The sequence below is a fragment of the Balaenoptera musculus genome, chromosome 1 (assembly GCF_009873245.2).
Source record: "Balaenoptera musculus isolate JJ_BM4_2016_0621 chromosome 1, mBalMus1.pri.v3, whole genome shotgun sequence".
Classification (NCBI taxonomy): Eukaryota; Metazoa; Chordata; class Mammalia; order Artiodactyla; family Balaenopteridae; genus Balaenoptera; species Balaenoptera musculus.
Window position 1 is genome coordinate 117670691 of NC_045785.1, and position 23309 is coordinate 117693999.

The 23309-nt window shown below is 45.1% G+C and overlaps 1 protein-coding gene across 1 annotated transcript; it reads right to left on the minus strand.

Annotated features, from left to right (window-relative positions):
• F11R (F11 receptor) lies at window positions 1-22706 on the minus strand. Its single transcript, XM_036863542.1, has 10 exons — window positions 22496-22706; window positions 4396-4464; window positions 4122-4229; window positions 3788-3934; window positions 3293-3495; window positions 3015-3117; window positions 2769-2876; window positions 2529-2541; window positions 2174-2222; window positions 1-2037 (listed from the first exon to the last, which is right to left on the minus strand). Exons 1-10 carry the CDS (start codon window positions 22557-22559, stop codon window positions 2002-2004), a joined length of 900 nt encoding a protein of 299 aa, XP_036719437.1. The 5' UTR covers window positions 22560-22706; the 3' UTR covers window positions 1-2001.
• Between the last annotated feature and the right edge of the window lie 603 nt (window positions 22707-23309).

The following is a 23309-nucleotide window of genomic DNA, read 5'->3' on the forward strand; positions in this document are numbered from 1 at the left end:
TCAATGTGAAAAATAAACATTTATTACCAAAATTAGTTGTAACATTCTAAAATGAAAGCAGACGAGGTGTTTTCCAACTCAAAGGGACTGTTGTAAACTGAAGCGGTGAAGTCCAAGGCTGGTAAATAACTGACTCACACTCCTCACAAGTCGTGACCTAGGGAGTGAGGAGCCATTTGCTTCAGACTTAACAGGAGCAATGATTCACCTCTGCTTCCCTGTGGCCTTTTCTCCACATCCCTCCCACCCTGTCCCCCCAACAATGATACAAAACTGAAACATACTTCAAAAATCTCATTCTTACTGAACCGTTTCACAATCTCTACTTTTATTGCCTAATTAGATTTTATTTCCATCTGGAAAGCTTATTTCTTATTGGTGCGTGACGATACGATTTGGTTTTTGTTTTTCCTTCTGGATCCTTGATGAAAAGAAAACTCAGTTCTGTGATGGATTGTCAGATAAGGGAACAGAATATGGCAAAGTGGTGTTCAGTATCCTCCACAGAAATTAGCAAAATCCACCCTAGAAGACCCCTTATTTGCCCTCTTGCTAGTTAATAAATAGACTGGGGCTGCTGGGGTAGAGGGAGAAAACAGATTTAAGGGCAAAGAAGGGTCAAGATGGGACAAGGAAAGCAGTGGCAGGGAGGACTACCCTGCTCACCCCTGCTCTCACTTACACCTACCCCCTAAATAAAGTAGTAGCACTACTTTAAACTACTACTAAAGAAGTGATTCTGAAAATGATTTGAGAAATCCTGCCTCAGGCTCTGGAGCAGCTTTTCCTGTAGCCTCAGGGAAGTATATTAGTGTATCTGGCTGCCAGAGGTGGCAGGGTGGGAGCTTCTCCTCTCACTGGGTGGATCAGACCAAGTAGAACCCAGAGTACACCATCACTTCACCCGGGGTGCCCTTCTCCTGCCACAAGAGGACTCTGGAAATGAGGGTCCAATGTCTGCCTTGAAGGCAGGAACCAGGAAGGGGTAGGACAGTGAGCTAGGGACCAGCCCAGGTCGCTAGGAAGCAGGGCTTTGGGGATTTTCTTGTTTGTACTAAGAAGGAGCCTAGGTATTTCATTTCTCCCATTCCCACAGTACAATCTCACCAAAGAGCTAAGAAGCCCTCCAACACACACTCAATTTCAGTATAGAACTGAGACCACACACACACACGCACACACACACGTGCTCAGCAGAGCTGACTACTACACAAATTCCCACAACCCTGCAGACACATCTTAAAAGTGTGGGTCCAGTTGTTCCAGCCAAGGGAAGGGTGATGGCTTGAGCTACCAGCTCCAGCTTTCTTTTCTGTAGATCAGTCGTTTAAAAACTCTTCTGCTCCGTGTGCCCTGAAAGCTTACTATGCTCTCCACAACAAAAGCTCTTGTTTTCTCTACAGATATAGCTGCTGTCAGTCTGCTTGTGTTCAGAAAGAGGACGGTGCAGGAGGATCCCAGTGGCACTTCTGGCGGGGAGACAGAAGAAAGTGGGCTGCAGAGGCGGAAGAGACTTGACGTCGTCACCAAACAACCATTTCAGCTGCTCCAGTCTCCAGTCCCCACTCTAGAACAGCTGGTACCGGTCCTCAGGACGGCGAGAAAGAGCCAAGGAACCAAGCTCCAGATCCCTCCCTATTGGAGGACCACTACATGCAGGGGGCAGTGAGTACCCACCACCCTCGCAGTCTACTTGGAAGGGAACTCAGCAGGCATCAGTAAGGACTTCTGCCTGATCCCTCATAGGGATGGGGAAAAAGAGCGTTAAACAAGTCCCAGGCCACTCAGCAGTGGTGGGAAAGGAAGGGAGGCAGGAAGAAAGAAGGTGCACATGGCAGACATTATTAAAAAAAACACATCCTAACTAAGATAAAAGTGAGGGCCCCTTTGGGGGCTAGAAGACAAATAAGGCATCCCGTGAAACTACAGACATCAGGGGCCAGAGTCTGGTAGCACCTGTGTAAGGCAAGCACAGAGGACGGGAGATGAGCTGGACCTGGGTCACACCAAGAATGATGAGGTCTGTCTGAATTCCCCCTGCAGAAATAAAACATTCAAGTCAACTCTCTACAGTCTTCTTTAGCTGATAATCCCCTGAATACATATAAACACAGTCTGGAAACCCCTCACTCCAGCCGGGAGGCCCTCCCCATCCCAGGGCAGGCATACTCACATCTCTTCGAGCAGTGGGCTGGCTGTAAATCACTTTCTTACTCGAGGTCCTACGGACAAGTCAGAAGATGGAGACACTCAGTCCCCTAGTCCCTCTCCTTAACCTCTGCTTGTTAACTTTAGAGGCCGGGACTGAGAACTTAATGGAAGCACAGAGTTCTCGGTAGGGAGGTTTGGGTGCAGGGAGAAAGGACAAGCACAGGACCATAGTGGACAGGGCTAGAAATCCAGATGTTTTTTCCCTACCAGGCTAGTTGCCTTCCCCTCCAACCCCTTCCCCCGGGCACATCTCAGCTTCAAACCATATACATCCATGTACTCAACCTTAGAGAGCTCTAGGACAGCAGCTCACTCACCCTTTCTTTGCTCCTGAAAGACAAGAAATGGGACCATGAGTGTCAGCAGTGTAGAAGACAGCATGGCGCAGGAAAATGGGGGACCTAGCGTGTGGCCCTGAGATACGGGGGACCGGTGCTCCCTGGGAGGTCCCCAACACACACGGGGCTCAGTATCAGGTCAGTACTCAGGTGGCACCCAAGAACCAGGCCCTGAAATGGGGATGATACAAAGGAGAGCCTTTGAGGGCAAATACTTACTGTCAAAGTAGCCTCGGTTATAGGCGAACCAGATGCCAAAAATCAAGACTCCAAGGAGAATGAGTGTTACAAGGACAGCTGCCACGATGCCCCCTACATTCAGCTCCGCTATGGGACACAAATGAGAGGTCAGGCACCTGAAAGCTCGTTCATGGTATTGACAACATTGCCAAAGCCAGGATGGAAAGCAGACCCCAAACCCCACCCTGGGGTCTGAGCTCAAGCCCCAGCCACGCCCTCACTCACCAGCATCCATGTGCACAGTGTCTGACTTCATGGGTGACCCATACCCATTCTGCGCCTCACAAGTATAGTCTCCAGCATCAGAGGCCGACATGGGGTCAAAGATCTGGAGGGCAGAAGACGAATTGGCTTCCTGCTTGAAGAAGCCAAGTACCTGTCTTTTCTGTCTCCTGACCCTAACGTCAAGGTTACCTTCTTGCTTGCTCTTCTTCCCCACTTTCGGGGGTTCTATAACCCTGCGCCCCCCTCATACACATCTTTTACCCTGACCCCGTCCGTACCAGCTCCCCTGTCTTATGGTTCAGGCTATAGGAAGAGTTGCTGAAGGCACGGTTGTTCTTGGGTTCCGTAGGCATCAGTAACCCATTCTTGAACCAAAAGTATTCAGAAGGTGGGGAACCGTCTTTCTCTGAGCAGGTCAGCACTGCTCGGGTCCCGATGGTAGCAGAGGAGGGGACATTGATTGTAGGCTTGGATGGAGGCACTGGGGAGGGAGAGAAGGTACTTGTCACAAGAGCAGGAGGGCTGCCTGAAGGCCAAGTAACATGACACTCCCATCCATCAGCTCTGGCCTTCCTCCCTTACTATGCCCTTAGTTTCCCCCTAACCAGGGGCTCGTTCTTCTCTGACAGCACCAGGACTCTGAACACCCCTCTCCCCAGCCCCACCTCCACGAGCATTTTCACCATCAGCGAGCTCCAAAGCTTAGCAGAGCCTGCTAAGGGTTTAGGGAAGCAACTGATTGCAAGCCCACACAGAAGGCCTGTGGCACGTACCAAGCACAATGAGCTGGACGGTGACCTCCCCATAGGTGTTGCCGCCTTCGTCAGAGACCATACAAGTGTACGTCCCCGTGTCTTTCCGGGTCACAGAATGGAAGGTGATGCCACTGTCCGAAAAAGTAACTCGGTCCTCATAGGAAGCTACCAGGACAGAGGAAACAGGGGCAGAGTGAGCTGGAAAGCTAAGAGAAGCTGGTGACGGTGGCACCCAAGGCCCAGGGGGCTCTCTTCTTCCCCCAGGAAAGGCGCCGGGAAGGCCCTGGGGACTTCAGCCCCAGGGTGTGCCCCCTACAACCTAGGCAGTCAGCAAGGAGGTGGAGTGACTCACCTGTGATCTTGTTCCTATAGCAAACGAGGCTGGTGATGTCGCCATGGGCAAACTTCCACTCCACACGGGGAGAGGAGAAGCCCGAGTAGGAGCAGGACAACTTGGCAGCTGCAGACAGGATCAAAGTGAGTGGGAGGAAGAAACAGCAGTAAATGGAGAAGATGGGGAAATGGCCCCAAACCACAGTCTGGGCTGGATGTTCCCCAGGGGTCTGCACCTGCTCACCTCCCTTCCCTCCAACTCCCGCCACTCTCCACAGCCCCACCCAACTCACGTTTATTCTCAGCAACTTTGACTACTGGTTCAGAAGTTTGCACTGCACCCCTGCCCAATGCCAGTGAGCCTGAGAAGAAGAAGAGAGGCGGGTCCATCAGGAGTGGACAGAGAAATGCTGTGGAGAGGGGAGAGCAGTCCCAGCTGATGGGGCATCTAGGGCTGGGTCTCTCCATGATGAGATTCCAAGGTCAAGCGATTCAAGAGATTCACGTTCCTCTCGGATCTCACACTTTCTCACCAATATTCTAAATATCTTTTAAAAATGCTTTTTGTTACAGTTGCAGGCTAATACTTGTTTTATCAGTGGAAATAAAATATTTCCTGCTAATGTAATTTCTTTATTTAAAAAAATTTTTCCCTCTGTGACTCCTAATAATCTAATTAGATTCCTCCTAGTCCAAGAGCAGCTTTCTAAATGACATTTCATGGTTCAGAGAAAGCTTCTCAGCAAATAATTGCAGTCACTTGTCAGACAATCCTGGCAGGAAGCCAGCAAAGCTGGAGGCAAGGGAGGGAAGGAAAGGGAGGAGTAATAATAGGATAATAATAATACATTTGTAGGGCCTTTTGTGCTTTTCAAAGTGTTTTCACATACAATTATATCATTTGATCCTTGAAACAAGCATGACAGATCAGCAGGACAAATATTATCATCCCAGTGTTACATGAGGAACTGAAGTAAAGAAATGTGTCTAAGATCACACAGCTGGTTCTGGACCAGAAGTGGGCTCAGATCATCTCATTAGAATCTCCTTCTGCCCAATGGAGAAGAGAAGGAAAATGTGGTGTGTGGTGAAGGTGGAGAGAGGAGGTGAGGAGAGGCAAGGCTAATTAAGTAACATGGTGGGAGAAAGGCAGCAGGGCTCACAGGAGGGGCCCACACATCCCAAAATAAGCACCAGTGCCAGAGGATTCTAGGATGGTGTGATATAGTTACCAACCTGCACTTACACAATTACTCTCATTCATGTTTTCAAAGCTCAAACTCATGAAGGATGCTTTACTTATAGCTTTAAGTCAAAGTCCTGTCTTCTTTAGATAAATGCAAGCATATCTGTTCAATGCAAGTATACTTTTTCTTTATTAAATTATCCAAGTAACTGAATATGGTCTCTTGACCCTGAACCTCCCTTTTCTTATCTGAAACATGACGGGTTTGAACTAGATGTTCTCTGAAATCCTTTAGGTTCATTTTCTTTTTCTTGTTTCTTTCTTTTTTTTTTTTTTTTAAAGCTGAAAGATTAAGTGTGGGGCTTCCCTGGTGGCGCAGTGGTTAAGAATCCACCTGCCAATGCAGAGGACACGGGTTCGAGCCCTGGTCCGGGAAGATCCCACATGCCGTGCAGCAACTAAGCCCACGAGCCACAACTACTGAGCCTGCATTCTACAGCCTGCGTGCCACAACTACTGAAGCCCGCGTGCCTACAGCCTGTGCTCTGCAAGAAGAGAAGCCACCGCAATGAGAAGCCTGCACACCGCAACAAAGACCAGCCCTGGCTCGGCACAACTAGAGAAAAGCCCGCAGGCAGCAGTGAAGACCCAATGCAGCCATACATACATACATACATACTTACTTACATACATAAATAAATAAATAGAAAAAATAAAAGATTAAGTGGCTGATCCAAGTTTTCATAGCTAGGAAATGGCAGAGCTGAGATTAGCATACAGGTCTCTCCTATACCTCTTTTTTCCCCTTATTATACCATACTTTTATACACCATGCTGCTTTTCAGAAAAGCCACTAGTTTAATGGAGGCAAACTATGTACTAAAATATGATTCTCTTAAAAGTCAGATCCATTTTATCTAGAAATTATTTCTAATCATGTTACTTTGTATCTGTATATTTGGCATTATATTTCAAAGTCAAATCTATAATCAGATGTAATAACAGATACAGAAATTGACCCAAATAGTCTTTACTAAATTGAAAACTGAGGACATGGAAGTCTCTGACTCAGCCCTCATCAAGAACGCTGACAGTGAAATGCTTTGATTTTTTGCCCAAGTCAACTTTCTCTGCTTTGATGATGGGAACTTTGTTTTTTTAAGATTCTCGAATTTTACAATTTGCTACCTGTGATGTACACCAAGATGTGCAAACCAGATCTCTCTTCAGGAATGAAGGACTTGTTGTCTCAGCTGCTGGAACTGCTGCCAGAAGAAGGCCTACAGCCATCAGCCCTCTCTGAGGATACCCAGAACACTGCCTTGCCCAGGGCCATGCCTCCTACCAGGCAGCAACAGGGTCAGGGCACCAGCATCCAATGCCTGATCAATGAGAGGGGGGATAGTTCTCTGGTGACCTAGTGGTTAGGATTCTGGGCTTTCAGTGCCATGGCCAAGGTTCAATACCTGGCCGGGGAACTGAGATCGAGCAAGTCCCGTGGCCAAAAAAAAAAAGGAACCAGCAAGAATTGACTTTTGGAGACTTCCCTTGGTGGTTCACTGGTTAAGACTCCACGCTTGCTTCCACTGCTGGGGGCTCGGGTTCGATCCCTGGTTGGGGAACTAAGATCCAACGTGCCACGTGGGACAAAAAAAAAGAGGGGGAGGACACATATAAAGTCCCAGCTCTATCGCCCCAACTCCCCAACTTGGGACAACACTGAAGGGCTATTTCTGCTTCAAAGGTCCCTGTGCAGTAAGCTGAGGCCTTGTTGGGACTACAATGCAACTCAGCTTTTCCCTCTGCCCAGTCCTGCTTCCATAGGTGTGGATCCCAAGAACACTCCCTAATAAATGTCTTGGTACAATAATTGACATCTCAGAGTCAGTTTCCCAAGAACCCAACCTATGACACCACCCAAATGAGGAACAGCTTGTAATTAAACTAAAAACTAGCCTTTGAAATAAAGGGTTGCCCAAAAGAAAATAAATAAATTAATCACAGCATATGAATTTGATGATTGCTTCTGCCTCACTTCTAACTTTAGCTGAAGTTCTTTTTTGAGTCCTCTCAGATTATCAGATCTAAAACATGTGCAGGAATGACACCACCACATATATACACAAACATATTGGGCAACTGGCATCTTCCCCTTCTCATTAATTCTGACTGCTATTACCTAGTCCAGGCTTCTCTCCTCTTGCTTAAAATACAGGGCCCATCACCTCAGGGCCTTCCCACCTTCCTCTGATGCAGGACTGTTGATGTCTGCCTGTGGCCTGACTGCAATATTCAAACCTCTACTGTGACTGCATCTCACACCATGAGTCAAGTCCAGCCTCCCCACCATGTCCATCCTTCCTAGTGACCCCAGGACACCTCAGACATCCTGATCCACCTTCCCCTTCCTGTTCCTGAACAAGCCTCTGGATCCAGACTGACTGCATTCAAATCCCAGCTCTGTTACTTATGATCTGTGTGACCCGGGCAAGCCACTTAGTCACTTTGAACCTCAGTTTGCCCACTTGTAAAATGGGGATAATAAGAGTTTCTATGTCAAAGGGCTGTTGTTGAGAGTTAAACAAGCTAATACAAATAAAGTGCTTACAACAGTGTCTGACCAACAGGAAGCACCAAATAAGTATTATGTCTTATTATTATCATCATCTGCCCATAGGTCCTTCTGTACATACTTCTTTTTCTGACTTCAAAGTTTTCTTCAGTAAGACATATAAATAAATATAAATACTGCCGGAAAAATGCTTACATTCCAGCCCACTAAACCACCTCTCCTCTATCACTGTAATTGTCTTGGAAAGACTAACTCTTTTCTAGAGCTTCCCTGGTGGTGCAGTGGTTAAAAAGCCACCTGCCAATGCAGAGGACATGGGTTCGAGCTCTGGGCCGGGAAGATCCCACATGCCACGGAGAAACTAAGCCTGTGTGCCACAACTACTGAGCCTGCGCTCTAGAGCCCATGCTCCGCAACAAGAGAAGCCACCTGCGCACCGCAAGGAAGAGTAGACCCCTCTCACCACAACTAAAGAAAGCCCGAGTGCAGCAACGAAGACCCAATGCAGCCAAAATAAATAAATAAATAACTTATAAAAATTAAAAAAAAAAAAAAAGACTAACTCTTTTCTGGAACCATCATGTATAGAGCAGCAGAGCTGAGGGTTTTCTCTCACAACACCCACAATTTCCCCATCCATTCTCCCTATCTATTTTATATGTTCCCTTGCCTCATCACGACCTCCCTTTTGCACTTAACCTTGGACCTATACTTGGCATACTGTACATACAAATGTCCTACTAGTTAACATGGTAAACCAAAACAGAAGGAAATTTCACCTTTTCCATTGTGATGCTTAATTTACTCCACGTTCACAACAAGAAAAACTACAAAGTCAAAGGCATCAATAGATTTTTTGGAAGGTGCGTGGTGAGAGGCCTCGTGGAGCATGGAGGTGCTGCTATCGCTTCCAGTGGGGCTGGCATGACCACTGCGGGCTTGGCAAATGAAGCTCCCGAAATTCCAGACAACGTGGGAGACTGGCTTCGGGGAGTCTACCGCTTTGCCACCGCTTTGCCACCGATAGAAATGACTTCTGGAGGAACTTTTTTTCTTCTTTTTTTAATTAATTAATATATTTATTTTATTTTTGGCTGTGTTGGGTTTTCGCTGCTGCACATGGGCTTTCTCTAGTTGTGGTGAGTGCTGGCTTCTCACTGCGGTGGCTTCTCTTGTTGTGGAGCACGGGCTCTAGGTGCGCAGGCTTCAGTAGTTGTGGCATGTGGGCTCAGTAGTTGTGGCTCGCGGGCTCTAGAGCACAGGCTCAGTAGCTGTGGCACACGGGCTTAGTTGCTCCACAGCAGGTGGGATCTTCCCAGACCAGGGATTGAACCTGTGTCCCGTGCATTGGTAGGTGGATTCTTAACCACTGTGCCACCAGGGAAGCCTCTTCCAGAGGAACTTGATCCTTAATTTGGGACTCTTTGCTGCCGGAGTTTGGCTGGCCAGGAATTTGAGTGACATTGACTTAATGGCACCTCAGCCTGGGGTGTAGCCGTAAAGATACATGGAACCCCTGTGCTGTACTCGAACCTTCCAAAAACAGAGCCTCCAATCTGTGACCATCACAAGACTTGCCCTGATGGCAGCTGGAGTTTGATTCAGATGGGCACCTTTCTTTCCCTGCTTGATTTCCTTTTCTTTGCTGAGTCCACTCAGAATACCCTTCTCTGGTCAGCAGGCAGGCTTCAGCTAAAGTGTTGTCCTCTGTTCTCTAAAGCTCTGTACATAGTTCCAAAGTTTCTGCAGGGGATGATCTTTGCTCTTGTCCTGAGGAAAAATCTAATGGTATTTCAACAAATAAAGACTGTACACAAAGACAAAAAAAAAAAGATTTTTTGGCCCTTTCATGTACAGAAAACCTTCACTCAATCTTGTACCCCTCTCTAGTGACAATCCTTTCCTCCCTTTCTCTCTAAACTTCTTAAAGAAGTAGTCTACACACACTGTTTCCAGCCCAACATACACATTCACTGCTCAACCTACTGCAATACGTCTTTGGCTCTCACTTTGAAATTAAAATTGATTTTACTAAGGTCACCAATCGTATTCCTCAATTCTAAGATACCCTGATTATAAGATATAACATCAATTTAATAATAGCTTCTTGGGGGAACATCATATTAAATATGTACATGGGCTGTAAGTCACATCCCAATTTCCAAAACATTAAAGTAGTCTTATAATTAAAGATATCCAGTATTTGTTTTTTCAGTTACCTTCTGTGGCCTTTGTGAGACGTTTGACCCTGCTAACCACTCGCCTCCTCAAGCCACTCCACCCCCTTGGTTTCTGTGTTCAGCCCTTCTGGTCCTCCCCCCACCTCAGTGTTATCTTATTCGCCTTCTTGAACTTTGCTTCCTCTGTCCATCCCTTAATATTAGTAATCCCCAGCATTCCATCCCGTGCCCTTTCTCCTCTCCATATTCTCTCCAGGAAATCTCAAATACACAACATTCCTCTACACCAATGTATGGCCAGCTCCAGATACTACCTCTTACCTGAGCTGCAGACTCCTATTGCTGTGCCTCCTGACACTTCTACTTGGACTTCACACTCCCCCTCCTGCAATCTCACGCTGCTCATCATTTCCCACTACCTCTCGCTTCCCCTCCTCTCTCCAGGTTGGTGGTATCACCATTTACTTGGTTACTCACTCTAGAACGTTTTAAGCCATCACCATCTTTCCTTCACTCTAGTCAAACACCAAGCATTACAATGTCACCTCCCAAATCTCCCTCAAATTTGGCCCCTCCTCTCCAGACCCACTGCCACTTTTTAGTACCATTGTCACCTGAAGAATTGCATTTGGTCTCTCAATAGGTTTCTCTGCCTTGTTTAATTTTGACCCACTCACATCCATCCTCCATCTCACTGCTAGAGAAAGAGTTGACATTTATTGAGCACTTACTATATTATATGCCAGGCACTACTATAAGCACATTACATGGATTTAATTCCTACAACAACCTTAGAAGTTGGGTGATACTGTTATTATCACCTCTGTTTTCTACATGGGGAAACTGAGGCCCAGAGCAGTTACGTGGTGGTATAGCTTCAAATCAAGGCAGTCCAATTCCAGAGACTGGGCTACACTATACAGCCTTCTAAAAAGTGCAAATCTAACACTTGCTTCAAGCTTCCAATGATTCCACATTACTTGTAAGATAAAATCCAAATTCTTCAGCCAGGCAAGAGTTCTAGCACCAGCCGACCTGGTGATAAGCTTATCATCTTCATCACACTCCCTATTCTTGCAATTTACGCTCCAGCAATACAAAACTACTTACAATTCCCAGCAAAGACGTACAGTTTCACAACCTCTGCCTTTGCTTATGCTATTCCTGCTATACGGAACACCCTGTCCCCTCTTTCTCCACCTGGCCAGCAGGTATTCAAACACATTACTTTCTGGGAAATGACTTACCCCACCCCCAATCCTCACCACAGCCAAGTTAAGGTCTCTTTCCTAGGCTTCCACTACCCCATGCAAAGCACTGTCAAAGCACTTCCCACATTATAATGACATCATCTATGCGCCTATATCTCTCCCCTATCAGGCAGTAAACTACCAAAGGAGCAGGGATAATGTGTTAATCTATCATTCTGAGTTCTCAGCACTTAGCATAATGCCTGGTACAAACTGACATTGAACAACACAGAGCCTTAACAAATTAGGTCAGAGCAGACCATTCACTATAACATCTACTTGTTAAGGTTTATCTACAAAGATAAGCCCATTTTTCAAATTGGCAGATGGGGCACACCCAAATAAAGAAAAAATAAACTTGGGACTTCCCTGGTGGTCCAGTGGGTAAGACTCCACACTCCCAGGGCAGGGGGCCTGGGTTCGATCCCTGGTTGGGGAACAAGATCTCGCATGCATGCCGCAGCTGAGAGTCTGCATGCTGCAACTAAGAAGTCTGCACGCCACAACCAAGAAGTGCGCACGTCACAACTAAGACTCAGCACGACCAAAATAAATAAATAAATATTTTTAAAAAGAAGAAGAAAAAACAAACTTGATTCAAACCCAATCTTTAAAAAATTTTAATACTAGCAACAGTGTGTTTTTTTTTAAAAAAAATATTTAGTTCTCAGAAGAAAAAAAAGAGCGTTCTATTAATCATTTTTTAAATTTACCTTCACAATTTAAGAATTAAGTGTTTTTAATTTGCTTCATAGTTATGAAACAGAATTAAAGTTCTCTGCACATGAGTGGTTTCCACCTGCCATTTTGCAAAAGGGCCTCATTTCTGCACCTGGGCTGCAGTGTGTCTGTAGGTGTCTGCATGCACAACAGTAGAGGCTGGTTTCCCATATCCAGTAGAAGTGTGCAGAGCCAAAAGTGGAAGAAGTGCCAGGAAGTTTTCTAATGCAAGGTCTAAAATGGGCGGAGGGGGGGAATGGGGAAAAGATGTGAATCCATTTACAACACCCCCATTTCTTTTATGATCACAAGAGCAACCCAAGACTCCAAGTAGACCCAAGTCATCTGAGGAGACACCTGGCTAGATCACTGCTCTGTCTGCAGAATCTTCAAAATGGTTCATGGTTTTTATGGATTGAATTGTATTCCCTCAAAATTCATATATGAAAGCCCTAACCCCCAGTACTTCAGAAAGTGACTGCATTTGGAGACAAGCCCTTTAACGATGTAATTAAGTTGCAGTGAGGACCTTAGGACATGTCCTAATCCAATTTGATTGGTGTCCTTCTACAAAGAGACACCAAGCATGCTCATGCATAGAGCGGATGACCATGTGAAGAGGCAGCAAAAGGGCTGCCATTGTAAGCCAAGGAGAGGCTTCAGAGGAAACCATCCCTCCAGCACCATGATCTTGGACTTCTGGGCTCCAGAACTGTGAGAAAATAAATTAGTGTTGTTCAAGCCACCCAGTCTTTGGTATTTTGTCATGGCATCCCAAGCAGACCAACCCAAAGGTTTAAATTGGGCATCAGCTGTGGACATTCTGGTTGAATCCCCAGTCATTACAGCCTTGACTCAAGTATGCACAGTGAAAGAATCAACATTCTGCACAGCAAAGGAAATCACCAACAAAATGAAAAGGTAACCTAGAGAATAGGAGAAAATATTTGCAACTCACTTATCTGACAAAGGGTTAATATCCAAAATGTGTAAAGAACTCATACAATTCAATAGCAAAAAAACCTAAACAATCTGTTCTAAAAATTGTCAGAGGATTTGCATAGACATTTTCCCAAAGAAGACATACAGATGGCCAATAGGTACATGAAAAGACGCTCAACATCATTAATTATCAGGGAAACGCAAATCAAAACCACAATGAGATATCACCTCACACCTGTTAGAATGGCTATTATCAAAAAGACAAGAAATAGGGAATTCCCTGGTGGTCCAGTGGTTAGAGCTCCGTGCTTCCACCTCAGGGGGCACGGCTTCGATCCCTGGTCAGAGAACTAAGATCCCATGATGCATAGCACAGCCAAAAAAAAAAAAAAAAAAGACAAGAAATAACAATTATTGGTGAGGATGTGGAGAAAAGGGAACCCTCATGCAAAGCTCATGTTGGTGGGAATGTAAATGGGTACAACCACTGTAGAAAACAGTATGGAGGTTCCTTACAAAGTTAAATATAGAACTATCATATGATCCAGCAATTCCACTTATGGGTAGTATTTATCCAAAGAAAATGAAAACATTAACTCAAAATGCTATATGCAGCCCCATGTTCACTGCAGTATTACTTACAATAGTCAAGATAGGGAAATATCTTGAGTGTCCATCAATGGATGAATGCATAAAGAAAATGTGGTAATATATATATATATATATATATATATATATATATATATATACACGATGGAATATCATTCAGCCATAAAGAAGAATGAAATCTTGCCATTTGTGACAAAAGGGATGGACCTTAAGGGCATTATGCTAAGTGAATTAAGTCAAACAGAGAAAGTCCAATACAACAGGATCTCACTTATATGTGGGATCAAAAACAAACAAACAAAAAACCCCAAGCTTATAGATACAGAAAACAGATTGCGTGATTGCCAGAGGTGAGGAGTGGGGAGTTGGGAGGCAAAATGGGTGAAGAGGATCAAAAGGTACTAACTTCCAGTTATAAAATAAATAAGTCTTGGAGATGTAATGGGCAGCATGGTGACTATAGTGAATAATACTGTATTGCATATTTAAAAGTTGCTAAGAGAGTAGACCTTAAAAGTTCTCATCACAAGGAAAAAAATTCTATAATCATGTATGGTGATAGATGTACATTTACTGTGGTGATCATTCTTCAATAACTATAAATATTATATTATTATGTTGTACACCTGAAACTAAAATAATGTTGTATGCAAAATATACCTCAATAAAATAATTTTTTAAAAAATCAACAGAATTCTTGAAGACTTCTGCAAGGTTTGTCCTATACTTTTAATTAATTATATCCAAAATCTAGACACATGTTACTGAGCATGACCAAATGAATAAAATAATAGCATGAATAAAATAATAGCAGCTAACATTTCTTGCATACTAGGTACCAGATACTCTTCTGAGCCCTTTACAGGTTTAATTCATTTAATCCTTGTAATAATGCTATGAAATAAATATTATTATTGCTCCCATCTTACATGTGAGTTAATCGGGGCACAGAACTGAAGTAATTTGCTCAAGTTCACAAAGCTAGTAGCAGGCAGAGCTAGGATTTTAACCCAGGTAATCTGGCTCCACGGTATGATACATTACACAACTATGTAAAACAAATAAAAATAACCATATTGCCATCCCAAAGGTCAAGGGAAATCAATTTGTTCAGGCATAGAAATATGTCCAAAATGTAAAAACAATATGTAGAACATGACCCTATTTTTACAAATAATAAAAATAACCCGAGTATACACATAAAGGAATCTCTAAGAATAGACTCCAAACACTTGACAGGGCATATTATCTGAGAGATGAGAATACAGGCAGCTTTTCTCTTCTATGTCCTATATTTGTGTAATAAACAAGTATGTATTAAGTGTTTTAATTTAAAGAAAAAAGAGTGGGAAGCGGAATAAAAAGGGAAAAAAATAATAAAGATCACAAGAAGCAAAGAAAAATAAAACAAAGCAAGAAAGGAGAGGCAAAAACAAAGGCAAACAGAAAGGAAGGATGATAAAGAATAACAGGAAATACCCAAATACTGACACACCAGGAAGCAGAGAATGATTAAATAAGACTTCAAAGGTGAAAGGAAGTAACAGATGAGTAAGAAATAGATTATTACACTATCAAGATTCTGTATGTGAGTCTGATAAATTTCAAGGAGAGAAAAAGAGCAGGAAGAAATGAGAGCACATGCATTGTCTCATTAAAAACCCTGTGAGGAGGAAAAAAAAAAGAAAAAAAAAAACCCCTGGGAGACAAGTACTATTGTTATCATCCCATTTTATAGATGAGAACATTGAGGCTTAGCACAGTTGCCCCAAATCACACAGCTGCAAACAACAAGGTGGGAATCTTAACCCAAGTCTGCCTAACTCTGAGTCTCCAAAACTACTGCACTACACAGCATCTTCAGCAGAGCAGCAAGGAAACACCATTCATACTTCAAGATCCTGTTCCAGTGTCCCTTGATCCATCATGCCTTCCCCCAATTAAAATTAATCTCTCTCCAACTTCTAGGAATATAGCCTAAGAAAATAAAATAATTAAAGGTAAGCTTAAAGATGTATGTTCAAGGACAATTTAATGTATTTCGTACAGCAATGAAAAAATAAAAAACCCTAAATGCTCAACAAAAGGTGAACAGTTAATTACAGGATAGCCATACAGTAGAATACTATAGAAGGGATTTTGTTTAAAGTGTATTTTGCTCAAAAAAAAAAAAAAAATACAGTCAGGACATGCTACCACCATACCAGGGACCATAGATGTTCCTATCCTCTCTGTCATAGAACGCAGTCACTACCTCATTTAAAACTAGTACGGGCTTCCCTGATGGTGCAGTGGTTGAGAATCCGTCTGCCAACGCAGGGGACACGGGTTCGAGCCCTGGTCTGGGAGGATCCCACATGCCGCAGAGCAGCTGGGCCCGTGAGCCACAATTACTGAGCCTGCGCGTCTGGAGCCTGTGCTCCGCAACAAGAGAGGCCGCCATAGTGAGAGGCCCGCGCACCGCGATGAAGAGTGGCCCCCGCTTGCCGCAACTGGAGAAAGCCCTCGCACAGAAACGAAGACCCAACACAGCCATAAATAAATACATATTAAAAAAAAAAAAATCACAACCCTAAGAGGTACAGAAAATATTTTTTAAAAAAAACAAAAACAAACTAGTACTCTGGGGCTTCCCTGGTGGCGCAGTGCTTAAGAATCTGCCTGCCAATGCAGGGGACACGGGTTCGAGTCCTGGTCCGGGAAGATCCCACATGCCACGGAGCAACTACGCCCGTGCGCCACAACTACTGAGCCTGTGCTCTAGAGCTTGCGAGCCACAACTACTGAACCCACATACTGCAATTACTAAAGCCCGTGTACCTAGAGCCCGTGCTCTGCAACAAGAGAAGCCACCGCAATAAGAAGCCCACGCATCGCAAGGAAGAGTAGCCCCCGCTGTCCACAACCAGAGAAAAGCCAGCGCACAGCAACGAAGACCCAACGCAGCCAAAAATAAAATAAATAAATTTATTTTAAAAATAAATAAAAAAATAAAAAAAAAACTAGTATTCTGTCATTAACTAATAATCTAAATGAGAAGGGATCTATAACACAGTTTTGTTTTTTCCCACTGTAATTCCTACATAATCTGACAAACCGGCCACAGCTCAAAGTAGCATTAGTACACAGTTTGGTTTAAACATTGATATCTATGGATTTCTGTTGAGCTGGTGTGACCCTAATCAATTTCTGCCCACAGAGCCAAGACTTAAGGAAAAGTCAGTGACACCAAACGGCCATTTTATTTTTTCTGATATATTTTGCACAGGTCATCTATACCACACATTTATTCATAGTGGAAAGACTAGAATAAAACCAGCAATCAGTGTTTATCTCTAGATAATAGGATGACATGTGATTTTACTTTCTCTATATCCCTCTGTTTTCCCATTATTCCACATTGAACATCTACTATTTCTTAATAAAAAATTTATCATTTTATGGGCTTCCCTGGTGGCGCAGTGGTTGAGAGTCTGCCTGCTAATGCAGGGGATACGGGTTCGAGCCCTGGTCTGGGAGGATCCCACATGCCGCGGAGCGGCTGGGCCCGTGAGCCACAATTACTGAGCCTGCGTGTCTGGAGCCTGTGCTCCGCAACAAGAGAGGCCGCGATAGTGAGAGGCCCGCGCACAGCGATGAAGAGTGGCCCCCCCTTGCCACAACTAGTGAAAGCCCTCGCACAGAAACGAAGACCCAACATAGCCATAAATTAAAAATAAATAAATAAATAAAAATTAAAAAAAAAAAAGTTAAAAAAAAAAAAAATTTATCATTTTAAAACGTAACTCTTTCCTTCTGTGCTCCCCAATCATTTCGTGCTTCGATGACAGCCCCTGACGCACGGTGCTCTGTATTCTACTTAGTCAATATATGTCTGTAGTTCCTTGGGAACAGAGAAACCAAATTATGTTTGTATCCTCCCCCGTTCCTAGCACTGTGCTTTGCCGCTCTGAAGTAATGCTGTGACGAGAAGGTGGTCACAGAGGGTGGAGGCATCCAGACATCTGACAGAACCCACCAACAACCCTCCCTTGTACACGCAGGTCAAACCCACAACAGAAAAGCTACTTCCTTCTGCTGCTTTACTAAGAAATCTTTGTTTTCTCTATGCATCCTGTTAATTATTAGAATTTTCCTTAAGTTGTTTTCATGCAATGAGTTTGTTTTGATCCATTGAAAAACAAACAAACAAAGGAAGGAAAAGGAGGGAAGCCAGCCAGCCAGCCAAGCCAGTCTCTGGTTTTCTCTAAGAATTCATCCCAACTTCCCCTCTATGCAGATGAGCCTCACAGTACCCTCCCACTGTAAGGGAGCTGGAGCCTCGGAACAGGGAAGATGAGCCAAAGCCTTGGAAAGCCCCCAGCTACAGTGTGTTCACAGTTTACCTAACGTGGGCTAACTGTTACAATACCTGACTCCCCTAAGAGCTTCTTGATAGCAGATGTTATTCATTTTTTATCCCTAATCTCTAGCACAGTGCTTATAGCATAGTAAACACCAATGTTTATTGGATTAACAAATGAATTTGACACTGCAATACAATTAGAACCTGGACCCAGGGCTTCCACCCCCAGTTTGCTCTTTCCTTCCCACCGCTCACCCTGTAGAGACTGAAGTCACTCCTGGGGTTTGGGGTGGGACAGATAAGGAATGAGTGGGCAAGAGGAAGGCTCTGTGAGCCCAACAACAGGCTGGGCTAAGTCAACAGCCAGGCTTGGCTGTACTTTCAGTGACGTGGTTCAACTGGCAAGGCCCTCTGAGGATGGTGGGAAGTGGTGATGGCAGTGGAGGACAGGAGAGCTTTCACGCCATTGCTCCCTCCTGCCCTCTCTCAGCAGAATTTCCAGTTCTACCTGCTCAGCTCTCCTCCCCCACCCATCTCCCCATTACAAGGGAAGGCTCTGCCTGCCTGCCCGGGGCTCACTCCAGGGGGCCTGGCATCAAACTTCCTGCCAACCAGCTGCTTCCTCCTGTCCTACTCATTGTAAAACAAATGACACCAGGCGGACTTTAGACAGAAGCTCTGCTTATCAGGGAGTCCCAGGCAGATGAACTCTTGAGTTTTCAATGCCTGGAAAACCCCAGTATGTATCCACTCACATTACATCTCACAACCCCCTGACAACACTGAAACCTCTTCCACAATTACGTTTGACAAGTGGCCATCCAGGTCTTCCCTGAACCTCTAGAGGAAGCAGGTCTGAGTTTAGAGATTCCCCAAGGTCTTTCCTCAATGCTAACAGATGTGAAAAACAAGCCCCATCATTTCCTAATCTCTCACATGACATGTATATAGCTTTTAAATCTGTCTTTGAGCGGGAGTGTCAGCCACTTCTGAGTCCACAGAACAGATGCCCCTTGACCCAGAGGACTTGGGGAGGAGGGCGGGGGAGGGGGTGGAATATTCTAATGGCCAAGGCCACACCACCAATATGAAAAGATCTCCAGGGTATATTAAATGAAATAAACAAGATACAGGATGGAATACAATGAATATAGTGTGCCTCTTTTTGTGTAAGAAAAGGGAAAAGAAAGAAATATATATTTATATATACTGATATTTGTATAACAAAACACTGGAAAGATGTATAGGAAACTAGGGGAGACACGCAGTGAACAGGAACAGGGTGGGAGTGATAACCCCACTCTTTTATATCATTTTGATTCTCGAACCACACTAATGTATTAACCTCTTCTAAATAAATAAACTTTGTTTTTTTTTAATTACAGCAGCTCCACCCCAAGCCAAAACTAGGTTGGAGACTCCAGGCAAGCCCAGATCACAAAGAAACTGAAGAGAAACATCATAAAGTGAAAGTTCTGGAGCCAGGAGGGAAAGACTAAGACACTGGAATTCCACTACCACTCACTTCCTAGTTCCAACTTGCTGTGTCACTAGTTTCTAGGTTCTGGTTTCGAGGGAACAATTCTTTCCTGGGAGTAATTTCAACCCCCCAGTAGAGGGAGGGGAAAGGAGGAGTGACTCACCAATCTACAGTTTGAGGTAAATCTAACCCTGAACAGCAAAGCTAGAAAGGCAGAAACATCAATACGAAAGAAACACCGGGACTCACAGACTGACTCAGACACAGGGCAGCAGTTCCCCCCTCCTGGAATGTTTCAGTGGGGACACTACATGAAGGAAGAGGTGTGTGTGCAAACACCAGGCTTCCAACCTAGGTTTCCTCTTTCTCCTCTGCAGTTACATCAAAAGTCATCCTATGCACACACCACCCTGCTAAGCAGAAATGCCTCTTCCTGCCTGGGAGATAGCTGGAAACTTTTCTAAGCACAGGCTCTCTACGGGGAGGGAGACTAGTACTCTCTGTCATCAGTTTTACTTTTCCCAGGCCCAGTTCTCCCAGTGTTTAGTCTCCAACCCTGTCTCAGTAGGCTCAGGCCTTCCTCTCCACTAGGTTCCCCAGGCTGGGGTTGGGCCTTTGCTTGATCCTTTCTTCTTCCTCCCTGATGGCAGAGCCCACATGAGGAGCAGCCCTGGAGGGAGGAGGGAGAACATGCAGGTGTCCTATATATGCTTCCAGTATCCCAAGGGCAGAGGACAGACTAGATGCCCAAGAAAGCCCCTACTTTTTCACTCTCGCCTTTTGGAATCTAGCAGGGTCTCTCCCTGCTTCCTTTGACCTGCTCTACTATGGGCAGCATCCTTTCATCCTCACAAAATCCAAAGGGGATAAAAGCTGCCCAATAATAATCATTTCATATACATGTAATGTAGCTATTATCCCAGTTGATCCTCAGGACAAGGTTAGGACAAGTATTATTACTCCCGTTTTACAGATGAAAAGACTGAGTTACTAGCCTAAGATCACAAATAAGGTAGAAAGCCAAGCTAGAACCCAGGGGGGATGGCCTGGCTGCTATCTCCACCCTCATTGTACTAACCAAATTGCTCCCCCCAGGTGTAGCCCTATTTACATGTGACAAGGTCAGTTCCTCCATCTCCTGGACATGTTACTTTCTAGGATCCACTGTCCTATCAAGCTAATACAACATCATCTCAAGCTCCCTCTAAACCACTGTTTCTTGAGTCCCTGAACAGACTAGAGGACACTCCCAAGCTCAGAAGTGTGATATCACAACTCTTTCAGTGTCAGTATGTGATTATTATAGAAAATGAGGGGGAGAGAAAAGAAAAAGGAAAGGGGAGAAGGATGCAGCTCTAGGAAGCTTATAAGCCTGACAAATACTGTCACAAATAGTTACTGACTCAGAAACTTCTAGGTTGGGGGTGGGGAGTACTGGTACAGCACAAGTGTTGGCAAAGTGTTTAGTATTGAGTACCACACAGAACCAAAAAATGACCCTGGGTGTCACTAGCAGTTCTAAGATACAGACAGAAGTAAATGGGGAAGAAGGGGAGGAAAAGAATGGAAACTGAAGAAAAAGGGGAAATGGAGGAGTAGAATGAAAGGGAGAAGTGAGAGAAGAAAGAATCTAGTGGGAAAGAAAAATTGAAAAAGGTAGGTAAGATAGTGGACTCTGGAGCAGTATCCCAAACTGATGTTTTGATATCCTGGTTCCTGTGCCACAGGGTGCCTGAGACGCTGGAGCCAGGAGTGGGAAAAGGAGAAGTCAGTCAGGAGACTTTTGTTCCAGTCCCAGGTCCCTTTGTCAATCTGGAAAAGTCATTTCCCCTCTTTGTACCTGTTTCCTTATCTGTACAATAGGGAGAGGATTCGACTTGTCACTGGTCCAGTCCACCCCAAATGTTAATGTTTTTGTGATAAGGGACAAAGAAGTAGTCAATTCATCTGTCTTAAGACACCCTTCAAACTAAGCAAAGTGAATTACCTTATAACCGCTAATATTGATCATAATTGTTCATTTCTTTTATTTCCTAAAACATGGATGTTGAGAGGGAAATGGAGAATCTTACAGATCCCCTACTGACACAACTATCCACAGAAGCACACACACAGACACTCAAGAATCAGACAGATAAGTGCACAGATGCTGACACAGGTAGACTAAGGCACAAACCACACACTCGGCCGGGCACAAGCATATCTATAGACGGAGGCCTGCCCCAACAAGTGAGCCTCATTGTTCCACAGGAAAGGGAGTTTACAAAGGAAACAAAAACTCTCAAACAAGGCCAGGGGGGAGGGCAGAGTTCTGGCTCTGAGAAGGAACTAGCCAACCAAAAAACAGGACCTCCCCCTGCGAATAGTCACTCAGTCAACAACATTTATTAAGGACTCTGGAAGTAGTTATTCCAGAAAGGAACTTTGAATGCTGTGCTCTTGAGAAATTTTAGGTTTCAATTTTATTTCCTTTTTTTTTTCCCCAGATTTTGCACCTAGACACTTTTCCCAGAGCAACAATACCAACCCAAAGATACGGGGAAAGCTAAAAAAAACCCTTCAGCAACAGCCAGGGAAAGAAACTTCCGCCCCACCCCACCTCCATTAGATTTTCTCTGAGGACCCTTAAGTAGCAGAGCATCCAGGGGCCAAGGGAGTCAGGGTATGAGAGGCTTCCGACTTCTCTCGGGTTGTTCTCGGATGTTGGATGCGCGTTGGAGGGGCAGGATGGCCCCCTTCCCAGGTGTGTGATCCCGGCTGGGCAGGGCCCTCGCGCCCACCGGCCCTCACCAGTAAGTAGGTGAGGATGAAGGAAAGGGGAATCAACCTCTCCCCGTTATTTTTGGTGAACGTGCGGAAAGGCAGCTCCCTCCCGGTGGATGTAAGAGGAGGGGTCATTATTCACCAGTGTGGGGGAGGGGAGCCAGCCACTCACCAGGGTAAGAGGGACGGGAAAGAAGAGGGACGAGCCAGGGGTGGAAAGAGGACTAGGAGGGTGAGGCGGACTGGTTTCTGAACCCCTCCCCTCTGGCGGCAAGAGGTGTGGGGAGCGCCTCCCTCCAACCTCTGACCAGACCCACAGATTCCTCCAAAAACTCCGGGAACTTACACAGGATCATCGACGTGAAGAGAAGCAACTGTTTCCGCCCGGCTTTCGCCTTCGTCCCCAGCATGATCAAGATCCCAACAGACAGTAGTCACCGGAGCCCGGGAACAGACACAGCTTCGCCCAACAGGAGCGCGGGGACTAAACTCCAGCCGCCAGGTTGAGCCCAGCCCAGCCCTTCCCTTCATGCCCGATTGGTCGGCGCCCCGCCTCTGCACATTCCGATTGGTGGAAGGAGCCGCCGCTCCACTGAGTGATTCACCGTCGCCAGGTGCAACTCCGCCCACTACTCCCCACGGCTGACTGGCGCCTTTCCAAGACCAAGCCGCCTCTGATTGGGCCAGGAGACTGTCGCGTAAGGAGACCCCAGACCTCACCTTCTGCAGGTGAGGACAGGCGGCGTTCCTGAAGTAGGGACTTTCTGACTGGCTAGGTTTTGAGTTGGAGCTGGAAGATTAGAGGAATACCTTAAAGGAGGTGGTAGGGAAGGTAGTCATACTGTGGGACTGGAGAGAGACAAGCCTGAGTTTTTTTGTTTGTTCGAATGTAATGGTATTGTTTGTTTGTTCGAATGTAAATTGCTGGGTGCTGCAGAAACCTTGGTCCCCTCCTTTGGCAAGTAAAAACCACATGTATTAATATGCGAGGGCTGGGGGAGAAGACCAGGAGACAAGTGGGGAATGATATGTTGACACTACCCCCCAAACTGTGTTCCTTTGTCCACTCCATTCGCAGCATTCAAGGCTGCGCTGAGAGGAGAAAAGGAAAAGGAGCGCTCAACTCAACAGTGGGAAAAGCAGAATCACGTTACCAAACA